Source organism: Perna viridis, chromosome 9 (genome assembly GCF_037379345.1).
Source record: "Perna viridis isolate PV_CMFRI_1.1 ecotype Kerala chromosome 9, ASM3737934v1, whole genome shotgun sequence".
NCBI classification, from domain to species: Eukaryota; Metazoa; Mollusca; class Bivalvia; order Mytilida; family Mytilidae; genus Perna; species Perna viridis.
In genome coordinates this window covers 32,576,562-32,592,134 of record NC_142453.1, presented here as the reverse complement: position 1 = coordinate 32,592,134, position 15,573 = coordinate 32,576,562, and the positions used below count along the sequence as shown (strand labels likewise).

The window sequence follows — 15,573 nt, the reverse complement described above, 5'->3', positions numbered from 1 at the left end:
TAGTGTGAAAAATTGTACCTGTGAAATTCGTTTAAACTCTTTGTATCATTAATCATTTTTTTTAAACTGCGAAAATTGGTTACCACGAATATGGTCACTTGACAGAATCTGTGAAAACTAATAGATTCACTGTAATTGTCTTTAAAAAGCTACGTGTCTGTGTTAATTGGTTTTATATGTGAGGATCATAAACTTTTAGTAACACCATTAGAATTGTTGAAAACATGAACCAAATAAAATTAGAACTGTGAGTAGACTCACTATAGGATATCTCCTGCATCACTTGGAATCTAATATGTGAACTTTTATCATGGATTATCTCCCTTTAAAATCATAATACAAAAAATCTTTTCATCATGCACATTTACATATGACATAGATAATCTACACATTTTATGGTTTACCTAAAAACAGTGAAACTTAGTATTTGGTGAAATATGTAATGTTTATAGTATATGTGTTAGCATATCACAGACTTGATTTTTCTTCTGCCTTAAATTGGATCCTGTTTGTTCAAATCTGGATTTTACTGTTATGAATATTTTTTTACTGTGTACTTCCGATATTGCCAATTTTTGCTTTGATTGTTGACCTTGTAAAATCAGGTCTGATGTCAATGTGTACATTCAACAAAGGCACATTTAGACATCATACAAATACATTCTTACAAAATCTGGACACATTTAAAAGTATTGTGTTAGAAATATCCCTAACATTTATATCATGTTCATTGCAGAACTGACCCAGTAAGACCTTTTATCAGTGGACAAGTAGCTAACAGTATGGCAGGAGAAGTTATTGCTTTACTTCACAGTTTACTCACAGCTCCTGAGTGTAATACAGCTCATTCATGGGCTAATGCTGTACAAAGGGTAAATATACATCATATATGGGGGTTGTACAAGAAAGATGCTAAACTTAAGTCAAAGTACATTTTAAAAAAAGAATTCTGCTCAAGTTGGACATAAAATTGATTAAAAGGGTGATTACAGATAGCTGCTACAGCAGTGGAACACAATTTTAAATTTTATTAAGTTTGAAAAAGTTTAAAGACATTATACTATTTTACAGATGAAACTTACGTGATTCTTCCCACAATAGTAATAAAAATGGCTAGAAGCCAGCTACATGTATTATCCAATCAGACTCAGAATAAAATCGGTTTAAAAGTATGCTTTTCCATTAATGTTAAACCCTTAAAGTATATCTTCATATGTGTATCTGTTTTGTAGGTACTGAACAATGCTTTATCCTGTCTGCCTCTCCTGTTTGTTTCTATGGACAGTCTGAGTTCCCCAAGGTGTAACAGTAGGCAGCTACTGTTTATGGCTAAGTTGGGAAATGCTGCTCTGTGTTCCCTTGGAGGGTTTAAAGAAATTATCAAGCCAGGTTGTGATGTGAGGGTAAGTCCATATTATACATCCATTCAGTGAGTGAATGGTATATTGCTTTGCTTGTCTGTCTATCCAAATTTCCAACTGGACTCAAAATTTAATTTCAAATTTGATATATGACTTAATATAGATGGGGCAAACATTGAAAGGGATTTTGGTATCTGTCGGAAATAAACTTCCTGTTTCATTGGATTGCCATTTGGGTGGGGGTATACCTAGCTTAACTTTATATGCAACTTAATGTTTTTACACATTTGGCATAGAAATTCCTTGAAGTATTTATTTTTTTTTATCTTAGGAAGGGCAAGGTTCTGTTCATTAGGGTTATTGCACAGTGACAACTATTGCTTACCCATATTTGAAGTTGCTATGACTTGTACTTAGGTAACTGGTTCTGGAATCAGTAACACGGAAGGAACAGTCCTGAGTGTATCAGAACAGACAGGTCAGGTGACTGTACAGTTGACCTCTGACCTAGATTCATCACCTAGATACAGTGACACTGTACAGGTTCCAGTCTCAAGACTAGAGCCAATCAGAAATAAGGTAGGTCAGGATATTCTCCTTTGCAAGTGTTTCCTTGCATTAAAGGTATTGTCTCATAGGTGATAGAAAGCTTTAAGAAATTCTAATTTTTTGATATTTTCTTGTTTTACTTGTTAATTCCATTAAATATGAATATGCTATAAGCCAACCATTGTGCTGTTTCAGGTTTACAAATCCCATCACTTGCCAAGTACTGAAGCTGTTGTCATGGCAATTAAATCAATTCTCCTGCCACAAGATGACAATTTGTCACGATTACAGAAAACATTCCTCACAACAGGAGATGGTAGCAGTATCAACAATGTAACCTGCCGTGTAGTTGCTGAGCTACAGACTAGGGCATGTATGGTACTGGCTTCTTACCTGAATGATCTGAGTTTCTCCAAGGAATTTATCCAGCACTGTGGCAGCACTATTGATGTACTGAAATTATTGGCCAAGGAATGCAATACAGGTGGGTAGTTTTTGGTGGTAATGTGGTGTACAGTCAGTGAGTTACCTCCCATGAAATAAAGTTTTCTTTCTTCATAAAATTTTGTTCATTCTTCTTGCTGTGGAGTTCAAGTTGCTACAGAATCTTTTCAAGACATAAATGTTAATGTAAATGTTCAATAAAAGGTTTCTGTTGTGAAGGAAGAAAAGTATTGGTAGTGAAGTAAAAGATCTATTCATTTTTGTTTTTTTTTAGTATATTTATCTGGTATTAGAAGGCATTTCAAGATTTTATTGATAACTATTGATACTTTTTTCATCAAAACCTTCTAATTGTAATACTGAAATAATTACGTTTTGCAGTAGTATTTAAAGACACATTGTTTAAATAGAAAAAGAGAAATTGCAGAATTAAATTTTCATGTTAACCATTATGTCAGTTTAGATTCATTATTTTATTTTATGTTTTATATACTTGTAAACTTATGATAAGTAATTGATATGTTTCTTTTTTGTACCATTAGGAGATAGACTGACAGTCATTGAAGACCACTGCACAAGGTTGAGATTACTGTACAGAGATTGTGCTAAACCTCCCCCTCCACCAAGCAAGGTGGATAATAGAATGGTAAGTCATAAATGTTACACTAAAGGAACTTAGATAATCTATGAATCAATAATTTATTGGGAAACATGCTTGTATCAGAGATGTATTATAATTAGATTTTAATATTGAGAGTAGGGAAGTACTTTAAATCAAGAATTTACCGAAAGAGAATTGTTTTTTTCTATATCAAATAACAACAGAAACTTCAGAAAATATATGTGTGGAAACTTGTTGCCGAAATTTACCCCTTGGTGGTCAAAATGTTTTGCCCTTATAGTTATGGACATAGAAGTAGAGAGTTGTATATTAGTTCTCTCAGGTACGAAAGTCCCTAGTTTTCTGTGGAAAAAAATTATCCGGGTACTCAATTCCAATTGTGTGTAGAATCCTGTGGCTTGTCCACTAGAGTTCACATGTATGTTGATTTTACTTTCCTTTATCAGTAAGAACAGTTGTCTATAATCATTTGAGCTCATGCTTATTTAACTTGCATTTTAAGTATGGTTCTTTCTAAAAACCAGGCAGGGGGTGATTAATCATATCTTAAGATAATCAATGAGACTGTTCAGATATATTTGTTATGTCCTAAAAACAACTCCTTCTATATTTATTTTCTTGGTTCAGCTATATGTCATGAAATATTTTTCGACTGGTTATACTGTAAAAATTTTGGCAGAAAATTTTTCCCATACTTTCCTGTACTAGAATATAAAAAAATTTTAACCGTTAATATCTCTAGTGGGCAACTTTTATTTGCACTTAAATTTTTAATACAGTTTCTATGAGGTCTACTGAAGGATTTCCGATGAAAAAAATATTTGGGATTAAGAAATGCATAAATCACTAATCATAGGAAGAGTTGCACTTAAAAATTCATGTGTTTGAATAAAATAATTATGTTTTACAGAGTAAAGAGATGTTATGGGATGCTAATCGTGTCTTCCCACCTGTCAGGACCTGTGTTTTCTCTCAGGGAATGACTGGAGTTACTTTCCTTGGGGACCCAAACACAGGAAGTGGATTCCCACGTGGGACAATGGTTTATGCTAATCAGCCTTTGCCGCTACAGGTTTTGTATTTATTCTGTCATACATGTGTATTTTCTAAGTTTTACAGTGGATTAAATTTATTTTAGATAATTCTTGACTCTGGATTGAATAGTCTGTTACTTATTAATTATTTTCTGTTTAAACTATGGGATAAAACAAGTTCATCATGGTGTACATTTTTATGTGAGTAGCATTTTTTCATAGAAATCTACAATTACCTTCAGGCTCCATCATTTTACTGGGAGTTGGAGATATTATCTTTTGGAGACAGTCAGGATGAGAGTGGAGCTGTCATATCATTTGGATTTGCCCCCACTGTAGAAAAGAAAGAAGGAGCATGGACTAACCCTATAGGCACTTGTCTGTTCTTGAAGTAAGTTAGAAATTTAGGTAAATGTAGGCTGTTCTACTTAATAGTAATTATGATTATATAGGTGTGGTGGTGAATAGTTTCAAAATTCAAGAGGAAAAAAGAAAGAGAGAAAAAATACTAATTATAATTTGGATTACCTAAGTTTTTATCACATTTACAAGTCTGCCTCCTCAGTAACAACATTCTGGTGATGAAAGTTGTAAAGAGTTGTCTTTCTACTATTTACATGTAGAATTTATATGTTGTTACTTAAATCTTCTGTTATGACCCTGTTATAGACATTTCATCTTAATTTAAAGGGTAACAGCACATATAAGCTTTGATATAAAGAGGATTTGCTTGTCATTTATTGAAGACCAATGGGTGGCCTTGGGCTGACATTTTCATCCCGGTGGGGTTGTTTTCTCTTTGACATATACACCATACCTATTCTTGTTACATTTGTCACATATTTTAATATCCCTGACCGATCTGTTCTGTTGCAATAGGGTGTATTAGTTTGCAAAACTCTTCCTGTGTCCATTTGTCAGCCATAACATGTGGTCAAATGTACCATTTTATGGTTTATGGGTTTTCTGTATACCCCATACATACTGGATGTTTGATGACTGTTCTGGTCTTCTTTTTTAATTTTCACATTAAAATTTTTTTTTAAGTAATGGTAAGTCTGTCCACTACAATGGAGCTAGTTTGCTGCAGTGGAGAAGTGTCCGTTTAGATGTTGCACTGAATTCTGGTGACATTGCTGGCATTGGATGGGAAAGAACTGGGGATGCCCCTGTCCAGGGACATAAACCTAAAGGTCGGGTGTACTTTACCTATAGAGGAAGGTTACTTAGTTCTAACATGGAAGATGTTTCTGGAGCTATGTTTCCTGTTGTACACATACAGAAAAAGGTTGGTGACACTGTATAAATGTTTGTTTTTCAGGGTTTTTTTATGCTTGGATTAGATTTTCATCATATTCATGGTAAACATTGGAATGTGAAAATAAAAACACCTGAATTATTACCCAAAAAAATAGGTTTTTCCTCCTAATACCTATTTAGGATATATTCCATGATTGCGTTATTTACATAAGGCAAAAATAAATCCCCATTCTTACAACAAAAATGTAAAATAATCAACCAGCAAAAAAAAAAAAACAACTTAGATGATACATGTAGTATAATTATTGAAAAGTTTCGTTCTTTGATCATGTGTATAGATTTATGTCTACAAATGAAATAGCACATTAATGAATTGAAATACAAATTTATGGAGGAAAGATATGTCCCTGAAACATTTAAATATGCAGACTTAAGGATGAATCTGTCAATTTATTGGTTGTTTCATAAAATGTTTTATTCAAATATTTTTCTAAACTTTTATTAAAACTAAACACTTCCTGACTTGTGAGGCTTAAGAGATTTTTATTACAGGGAACCAGGGTGAGGGCTAACTTTGGTACCAGGCCATTTGCATATGCCAAAGGTCAACAACACAGAGATGCTGCTGATGAAGCGAATGATTTGACGAGGGAAATTCGTGAAAGTTTTGGACATTTGCCATTCCATCAGGCCTCAGAAAGTGAGGATGAGGAACCAGCAATTGCTAGTCCAGAGGTCCCCCAGGCAGAGGACCTCAAATCTCCTCAGGGTCCACCATGTAAAATTCCAGAAATTCCAAGTCCTCAGAAAGGTAAGAGCTTCAGAAATAAAAATGAGTTTTAAATGAAGTTTGTCTGACTTAATTTTATGCCTGATTGCTATCCGATTTTGTCCTTGGTTCTTAATATTATCATCAAAAGATTTTGTTATTTTATTAAATATTTGATATTGTAACAACAGCTATAAAGGTCATGACTTCCTTCTGTTTGTTGGTCAAATTAACATAAGTAACAAACACTATATTTGTTCCTGTTCCAACTTATAAGTTAGATTCTTTTCCCTTTCAGAGTATGACACAGACTCATGTAAACAATATAAACTATTCAGTAGCTATGACAACTTCTTATCTACTGGTCCTAGTAACCAGACATCAGCTTCCCCAGAAGATGAATCTGATGAGGAACCAGTTGAAGATGATTCACAATCTGAAGATCACTATGCTCTTTTAGTAAAGGCCTGGGAACAGAAAGTGTTTCCTGTAATCAGAAGGAGATTTAGGAACGAAGCTGAGAGAAAAGACGGACTTGAACAAATAAAGGGAGCTTTACAACTGGGTATGTAGTAACTGTAAGATATCAAACAATGTATGTCTGAGTTTGTACTGTTGTAGAACACTTTACAACTGGATTTGTAGTAACTGTAAGATATCAAACAATGTATGTCTGAGTTTGTACTGTTTGTAGAACATGCTAATTTATATTTTCTCATTTTTTTCCCTGTCTTCTCTTCTTGTCATTATTTCAATGTTTTGCAAAACTGGTTAGAACACACACAATAAGAGGTACATGTATAAGTAAAATTAATTTGCGCAAGTTTTTCATAGTTTTTTTTTCAGGTGAGTAAAATTATGGCTAGAACTTTTCAATTTGATTTTAACTTTTGATTTGCATACAATGATACTAGCCTTACAAACTGATCTTATAACATATTTATTACATTGCAGCACATTACTGCTACATGTACTCAAGATAAAAAAAAAATGTGTAGAAATTCTTCTTTTCTGTTGTCACAATGACATGCAAATTAATTTCAATTTCATAAATGTAATTACAGTACATGTAAGCATTTAATGTGATTTTTTTTTCTGTCTTTTTAGGTATGACAGACATTGCTAGACAGACTGTTGAGTTTCTCTATGAAGAAAATGGTGGAATTCCTCGTGATCTTCACCTACCTACAACAGAGGACATTAAAGAAGACTTAGCTAAGTTCACCATAGAACGGGTTCGTAAGGGGACCGTGGTTGTCATTAGAAATACTGCTGAGACTAGTACCACAGGAACAACTATGCTGCCAATGTTTGCTGTTCGGAGTATGTTGAGAACTTTTGGCTTGACTGGCACAGTACTGGATGTTGATAATGTAAGTGAATAATAAGTGGACAATTTGATTTCAATTGTCAATGAACAGGATAGTTCTTCATTGTATTTTAGCAGAATTTGATTGGGTTATGTCGTTTTCATTTGCTTACTTTGTTTTAGAGATAATATTTTATTTGAATATATGAAAACTTAGTTTGCTCTTGAATGTAGGAAATTTGCATAATAACGAATTCTAGACACATAGCAAGTATTAACAGGAGTAGTTGAAAAAAGCAAAGATTGGGTTCCTGGTACTAAATTTTGTATTTTAGTCCTCCTAGTAGTGCATCATTATGATATAAACACGTTTTCAATCATTTGAATTCAAATACATGTGTTAAAGGGATTTCATGTAAAAAAAAAAGATTGAGTTTGACACAAATTAAAATATTAGTATGTTCCATACAGCTTTGGTATCTTGATATCTTGTAAAGATAATATATGTTAGTATTTGTCTTGTTCACTTTAATAATATGAATATCAATACTTTGCTTGTTGTCTAAAAATGCATTGCAGTAAGTTTAAAAATATGTGTAATAATTTATTTATATTGCTTTATTTTCGGGTTAGTCTAATGAACTTGTACAAGTGGAAACATATTTACGTAGTGAAGGAGTTTTGGTTCGTTTCTGGTACCCAATAGACATGTTAGAAAGACCTGGCCAGGGACTGAGAAAATCTTCTATTACAGGAGGACAGATTCTTGACACCAGTAATATATTCATACACAGGTTGGTATATAGGTACACATATGTAGATTGGTTGTGTTGTGGTGATGTTTTGAGTGATTATTTGTATATCATTATAAGACTGTTTAAAACAGCTTCTATTCTTTGGACCCCGTGCAGGTCCGGATGTTAAAAGAATATGCCTGCAGCAGCGCTAAGCTTGTCGTAAAAGGCGACTAAATAGTGCTCAGAACCCTATCAGGGGGCTAGGGCGCTCTGCCCACAGAGCAACTGGGATGTGTGCCCCAGGTGGTGGAATGGGGTACCCCTGGGGTGTTACATGCTGGGGTTGTCAGGCTATAATACAGAAAACCTGACTGCAAACCATAGTGGTGCACCGTGTTGGGAAAGATGCCACGTTCCTCACACGTTAAAGAACCTTACTGTGGTATTCTCCCAGGGTAGGAACCATAGGGCTCCGCCACAGGAGGCTAAATTGCCCGACCATACCCACCTCTCCCTATTTCCAGTGGCAATCAAAATTTGTCGACCCCATTGTCCTTGTGTTCCATCCCTTTTTCATTTCATCATCATTTCATGTTCATTTTATCATCAATTTCATGTTCGTAGTCTGAATATAGCTGAAATATTGCTGCTCGGACTTTAAACCCCAACAAACAAACAAACTATTCTTTGGTTAGGTGCTGATTTTATAAATTGCTTTCTTTAATAATTAGTAGTTGATTTTGATGTTTGTGTAGGATATCAAAAGATAAAATAGCATAGTAATTTCATATAAATGTATGGGTATTATCATAGATGCTGATTTAGATAATATGTTGATGTAACAAAATGCTAATTACACCTATGATCTACTTTATTTTCAGGGAACTATTGCGTTGTGAAGGCATATTATCTAGAATGTTCTGTAGAACTGCTCTACTCAAGTTAATTGATCATTGTAACTCTCCAGCCATGGAGATCTACTCCTGCTCAGCCAGTCTTGGATCAGGCATGGCTGCCAGTGCTGCCCTACTACAGCAGCTTGACATTGAGAACCTCCAGTTGTTGTCAGAGGAATTACTCTGTCCTCCTCAACCTCATGGAACTATCCAGAACCCATCACTTATCACCTCCTCATCGATGGAGCACTGTCTAGCTATCAGTTCATGTTCATTGACAAAGTTACTCTACCGTGATGAAGATAAATTGAAGAGAGAGCTGGCTGTTGCAATTGCTAGAGCAGCCAATCAGGGAGAAGATTACCTGATTGAACTGACCAATCAAATTTGTATTTGTCTACAGGTATTTGATTACATTCTGTTCTTAAATGTGGTAGATGACTATTAAATGGGAATCATAATAAAAAGTTTTAATGTGTTGAACTCTGTTTGTTCATACCTAAACTTTGTTTGTTCATACCAACAATATATATAATCCCTGTTTCTGTGATTTTATTATTACTCATTGGAATCAATTTTTGGGGGGTTTATTGCATTTTTTTAGTTTGTTGTGTTCAAGCATCTTAGTTTTGACTTAAAATAAAGTTTTGTTTTTGTATTTTTTTTTGGCTGGAGGGACATTTCATAACCATAAAAAAAATAGTACCACACAGACATACTTTTATTGTTTTTTTTATGTTTTCTCTGTAGACTGCTCCTGAAATGTTTCCATATGAAGAGTTTCCTGTTACTGAAGTGAAGGTCAACACAGATATACACTTCTCTGGAGCCTCTTGTTTAGTGGTATCTTGTAAAACAGATCCTAAAGTTGCAAAGAAGGAGTAAGTTTTGAGATGAGTATCTAATGTAATAAACAGTGTGATAAAAATGATTTTAAATCATCACATATTATATTTTTTGCTTGTAAGTAATGCATTGACAAGTACAAATGTACTTAAAATACAGGTATATTGTTTATGGTTCCAGGTTCTAGGAAATATTTTGAAGCCAAAATTTATTTGGTAGAAATGAGAGCCAGTCAATGTGTATTAAAATTTTACATTCATTTACTTGATGTCACTTCAGGGATGAATGTACAATGTATATATCTTGCTTTAGTTGGAGGTTCATACCTGCTTTCTTTTTGTATATATCTTTTTTTTTTTTTTTTTTATTATTATCGATTGTTTAGCTGGTTTTATTTTTCGTTTCAAAAAGCAATTTCTTTAACTAAAAATGCAACGAAAACGGTCTTTTTGTTTTTTCAGCACATCATTATACAAATCCCCATGGGCCAGAGTTCTCTCCTACAATGGAAATCATGTCAGGAAAAATGGACAACCAACCAAACTAGAGTGTGTCAGTTACCCAAGGGATACCAGCTCTACAAGTAACCAGAATGAGCAATATACACCAGCCATAATCCCTTGTGACAGGGTCCATGTGAAACTGGGCGTGTCTCCGCCCCCTGGGGTCATGTTGACTATACATGGACTGTACCCTCAATTTTTACTGGCTGTTGCTTACATAGAGACATTGATTGAGGAGAAGTATGGATGTGGCACTCGTAGTTGTGGAATGAGAGGTCACTCAAATACTAACATGATTTTTATGAGTAAGGACTTGTACCAAAGTTTATGGAATGTTGACAATATTAAAATCACCCCTCCTGTGTTTAAACACATGATAGAACTAGTATGTAGATATCTGTGGAAGTGTAGCATACCATCCCTCATCAAAGAATATATGTTCCACCTTCTTGCCCAGTCATTAAGAATTTTGAACTATAGTGAAGGTTGTAATGGCTCAGTTCTGCCAACACTTCAGCCACATCTGAACTTGAGTACTGGGCTTTTGGTTCAGCTGCAGATAGAACTTAAGAAGTTGTACGAGGATGAAACAAAAGGCTGGGAATCTTTATCCACAGCCAGTGGTGTTGGGATGGGAATTGGTGTTTGTGATAAAGGAAGGCTCTCTACATATTTCCACTCCTTGCTTGAAGTTGTTTTGGCTACAGCAGAAACAAAGTATGATGAGAAATCAAAGACTTTTATTGGACTTTTGACATCTGCTGGAGTCTTGTCGTCTGCTTCAGGATCAGCAATGTCATTGGGAAGTCCAACATCCTTGACAAAGAAAAAGAAGGTAAAGGCTAAACGAGATAAGGAAAGAGGGGGTGCTGTACCAAAAAGAACTCCTACATCTAGTCCACGTGTTAGTGAAAGTGATTCATCTCATTCTGCAACACCTAGTTCCTCAGCTACATCTTCTTCATCATTTTCATCATTACCAACACCCGATATTTCATCTTCATCTTTTATGGTGTCAGACTCAAGCAAGGCTTCACTTACTAGCTCCAAGCCGGAAGATTTTTTGTGGTTCCAGAGATGTTTGACTGTCTCACAGATCATTCGTCATTTGGCTTTTCGTGAAAAACAGAGTGAAAGTTTTTTGCATACATCTATCATTGATGCAGCCCAAGTTCTCCAGATTCCTTCTGCTTTCAATAGACTTCTTGTTATTACCGGAATTCCAAATGATATGACAAGAGAAAATGTTTTTTCTGCTGTACATAAAGCTTGTCAGTCGAATGGAGGACTAGACAGAGGGGATGTATTAATTCCTCTCCAAGCTGTAAGTCCAAAGGTCAGGGCTGTTGATAAATCTGAAGGTAAAGTTCAGGTTGATAGTGATAGCAGTCCAGAGCAGACATCAGAAGCTGCAGCTGTTACCATGGAGACAGAGAGTCCACCTATGGCAGAGGGAGGTGGAGGCATTATTAAGGGGACAGTTGTCATGAGTGTCACATCTAAATCAAAAATTGAAAATATTAAAAAGTCTTTGTTGAAAGCATTTTTGTTGGACCAGGATGGAATTATTGATGTTCCAGAGGAATTAATGACAATATCAACTGTGAATGCCATGTTGGTGTCGACTGAGCCTCAAGGCAATGATCCACTAGAGGAATATTTACAGAGTCGTTTCTTCAGTGAAGCTAATCAGAACGAAATCAGTGAGAGTGGTACCTTAGCTTTAATAGAAATTTTTCATAGCTGTTTTATCATGGATCAGCGACATGGTAGCGATGATTCACGTCACGATTCTGGATTCATCTGTCTCAGTAAAGACCAGATTTTACAACATGTCCAGGAAAACTTATTATTCTTTTTCTTCAATAATATAAAACCCCCAAAGAAGTCGTTACCTGAACAAATTGGTCAGGTGCTGAGGAAGTATGGCATGCTGAAATCTCCAGATAAAGAAGGGTAAGATAAAAAGTACCTATCATATAAATATTATGAATTTTGATACACTGTGTAAAAAGTTACATCCTGCACTGAGAATTTTTACCTTGCGCAATACAAGGAATGAAGCCTCAGTGTTCTAGGAATTTTGTGATTGTACAAACTTTAATATATTATCATGCAATTTAACCAGCGATTTTGATTAATATTTATTTCTTTGTTAACAGGGCATAAGTGGTGAAATTCAATGCTGCATATAGTTTTTGTCATGGACGTTATATTACTCCTATAATCTATTTCAGGTCTCCAGGAGACAGAAATGGGAAAGGGAAGGGTTCCAAGAAATCTCCTAAATCTTCCAAGGAGAGAGTTGTCATGGGTGTTGTGGAAAAGTAAGTTCAATCAGCTCCGGAATAATCTTCATGCCTGTTGATTCTCTCCCTCGTAGACAATTTTTGGAAACCTTTTATTCTATATGATCATATACTCAAACATGGCATGGAAAAGTGTGGCAACATTTTAAATGCCTTATGGCTACCCACCACTACTGTCACTGTCTGTAGGCTCATACTAATTTCTAAATGCTAGAAGTCAGTGAGCTAGAAATAGAAGGGGATTTCCCCTACATTTCACAAAAAGGGGCCTTTGTACAGAATTCATAAAAACATTTGAATTCAGCAAGTTAAAGTGACTATGTACAATTAAAGAGATATGCCATAGTATTAATGATAGGTGCATGCATAAGTTGGTAAATGGTGCCAGTTGCAATGCTGTGAAACCTGTCGTTAACAAAATTCTTTATTTGCTGTAGACCTGGTTCAGATTAGATATATACATGTATTTGGTGCTTTAACTGCTATATAAACCTCTCTGCTAGTCTTTGATTCTTATTTTAATTGTCCTAAAACATTTCATTATTATAACATTAAGGGGCACATGAGAGGGATTCTATAAAAGACTTATATTTTGTTGGTGTTTATGTTAACAGACCTCCTCACAAGGATAAGAAACCTAAAGGTAAAGATATTCCAGAGAAAACACATAAAGAGGGAACAGACCAAGGAGCTAAAGCTAGCAAGGTAACAAAATAAAGTAATAAGGATAGAGGAACCTACAATGAATTGTATATTGAAGTTACAAATTTGATTTTTAAAAATTCATTTGCATTTAGAACATTTCATGGCATTTTAAATCAATAAATGGAATATTTACTACTGGAAAAATAAGAAAACCACAATTACACTAATAAAATTGATAACTTCCATTGTAAATGAACTGTTGTAGGCATGGCCATTAGAAGAATCCCGATACTTGACACTAGAAGGATTCCTACAGTATGTAATGGATGTGGCCCGACAAGACATTAGATCTGTTTGGAGAGCCATCCTAGCTTGTGGCTTTGATTTATTCTTTGAAAGGTAAACTTTATTATATTCACCTCTAACCTTAGTTAATGGGATATTACTGTATGTCACTTAAGCAACTTGTGCATTGCACTATTATAGTACTTTATTATATTATTATTATTATTACGTTAGAGTTTTGGAAATTCCTATTTTTATAACTTGAAAGGGGTCACCCACCTTGGGTGGTTCCCTTTTGATCAACCATTTACTTTAGAAAAATGACCCATGTGGTGATTAGACAAGAACATAATATACTTTTATTCTTATTTTGTTACCCACAATTAAAGAAAGTGTACAGATTTGTTAAAACATTAAACACATACAAAGAATATTTACAATTTCTCTCTATCTTTTAGATGTGCTTGCTTAGACAACAACCAAGCTTTGCAGATGACGTCACAGTGGACATTAGATATGGACATGGCTTTAGTCCAGTATGTCAACTCTCTGGCCAAGAAACTTGGTGTGGCACCATCTCGTCTTCATCCACATGAAATCAGAATACCAGATGAAGTACTATCTAGTGAAATCTGTTCTTGTTTACAAGGTAAGGATTTTTGTTGTTTAGTGTAGGTAAAAACCCAATCATTGACTTAGTCATAATACAGGTAAAGTCAAACCTGAGATTTTAAATTTACAGGGAGCTGCTTATTAGTAAACAATGAGACATTATTATGGCTGGTCAATTTTGAGTTTGAATAGTTTGTCTTTATCAATGAACCTTTTTGCAGACTGGTACTTCCATGAGCTATCATTATTAATATCAGAAGACCTGCCTAATGCTAAGTACTTGCTCAGTTGCACAAATATTTATGTTATGAATAGTGTTGCATCTTTAAACATTTTGTCTTTACTTAATCCATTGCCTTGATTTTTTAGAAACAAATGTTTAGATGCTCATGTTATACCTAATTTATTTGGATGTATATTTCAGGTGTTCCTGTTGAAAGTGTAAGACTGAGATTTGCTTTCCTCCAGTCATTGAACAATACTCTAGAAACTGTGTTTTTACCGCTTGCTGATCTACGTCCTGCCAAAACCTACAACCGTAGCACTGCTGCTGCTCTATCTAAAATTAGAGGACTGATATTCTATGATTCTAAAGTGAACTTTATAAACCGCATTTTAAATGCCACAGCCAAAAGAAAACCAGACCAAGCCGCTCCTGAGGTTACATTAGATCCTTTGGAGACTCTGTCAGGTATGTTTCAGACCATGCTTTTTCACATACTGTGGAAGAGCCATTGTTTGGTGGGTAACAATAGGTAGCAATTTTCATGTTTTACATGAATTTGATTTGCAAGGTAAAAAGACAATTTTCATTACTAACCTTAGAGACCAATGGCAAAGTGTGGTCAACATTTCCTTACCAGGTTTGTGCTAAATTAAGGTAGAAGTATTTATTCCTGTTTTCACGACAATCTAATTATATGCATAAATGAAAACCGTAAACTGGATACATGTGCCTGAAAAAAATACTACATCTTCGAAAATAGCTTGTGTAAATGATGCATGGTGACCTATTGACTTGCGTACAGAAAGATGATCGTGATTAGAAAGGCAGATGACTAAAATTGTTCTCGTTTTCTGTCAGCGGTCATAGATCCACAACAGTCAACTACTAGGGAATACAATGGTAAAATGATAAGGCTTTGCATTGTAGGAAAATATGAGGCTCCCCTAGCTTTTTCACCGGTTCTTGCCAAATTGGTAGATTGAAGTTTTCATTAAATTGGTGCATTGCTATTGCTTCTATACCACAACAAACAATGCAAAAAAGTTGAAAGCCTGGAAAGTAATATCTTTGTTTTTAGCAGGCCATCTCTTGGTGACTGCAATAAACTGGACAAGAGTAAATCTCATCCGCAAGTAATTCTCGCCGACAGATTGCTGATATTTTTT

At 34.8% G+C, this 15,573-nt stretch overlaps 1 protein-coding gene across 2 annotated transcripts in view; it reads left to right on the top strand.

Annotated features, from left to right (window-relative positions):
• Window positions 1–15,573, top strand: part of LOC148607867 (putative E3 ubiquitin-protein ligase HECTD4) — a 55,850-nt gene that overhangs the window by 30,939 nt on the left and 9,338 nt on the right. For both annotated transcript variants that reach the window (XM_088544395.1, XM_088544394.1), the window contains exons 37-56: window positions 737–872; window positions 1,233–1,403; window positions 1,779–1,940; window positions 2,106–2,394; window positions 2,897–3,000; window positions 3,887–4,048; window positions 4,253–4,401; window positions 5,058–5,298; window positions 5,823–6,081; window positions 6,338–6,604; window positions 7,147–7,412; window positions 7,982–8,142; window positions 8,967–9,384; window positions 9,732–9,862; window positions 10,289–12,286; window positions 12,568–12,657; window positions 13,254–13,344; window positions 13,550–13,683; window positions 14,028–14,218; window positions 14,606–14,872. In XM_088544395.1, coding sequence (XP_088400521.1) covers window positions 737–872; window positions 1,233–1,403; window positions 1,779–1,940; window positions 2,106–2,394; window positions 2,897–3,000; window positions 3,887–4,048; window positions 4,253–4,401; window positions 5,058–5,298; window positions 5,823–6,081; window positions 6,338–6,604; window positions 7,147–7,412; window positions 7,982–8,142; window positions 8,967–9,384; window positions 9,732–9,862; window positions 10,289–12,286; window positions 12,568–12,657; window positions 13,254–13,344; window positions 13,550–13,683; window positions 14,028–14,218; window positions 14,606–14,872 — 5,687 coding nt within the window. The remainder of the gene's footprint in view (window positions 1–736; window positions 873–1,232; window positions 1,404–1,778; window positions 1,941–2,105; window positions 2,395–2,896; window positions 3,001–3,886; window positions 4,049–4,252; window positions 4,402–5,057; window positions 5,299–5,822; window positions 6,082–6,337; window positions 6,605–7,146; window positions 7,413–7,981; window positions 8,143–8,966; window positions 9,385–9,731; window positions 9,863–10,288; window positions 12,287–12,567; window positions 12,658–13,253; window positions 13,345–13,549; window positions 13,684–14,027; window positions 14,219–14,605; window positions 14,873–15,573) is intronic.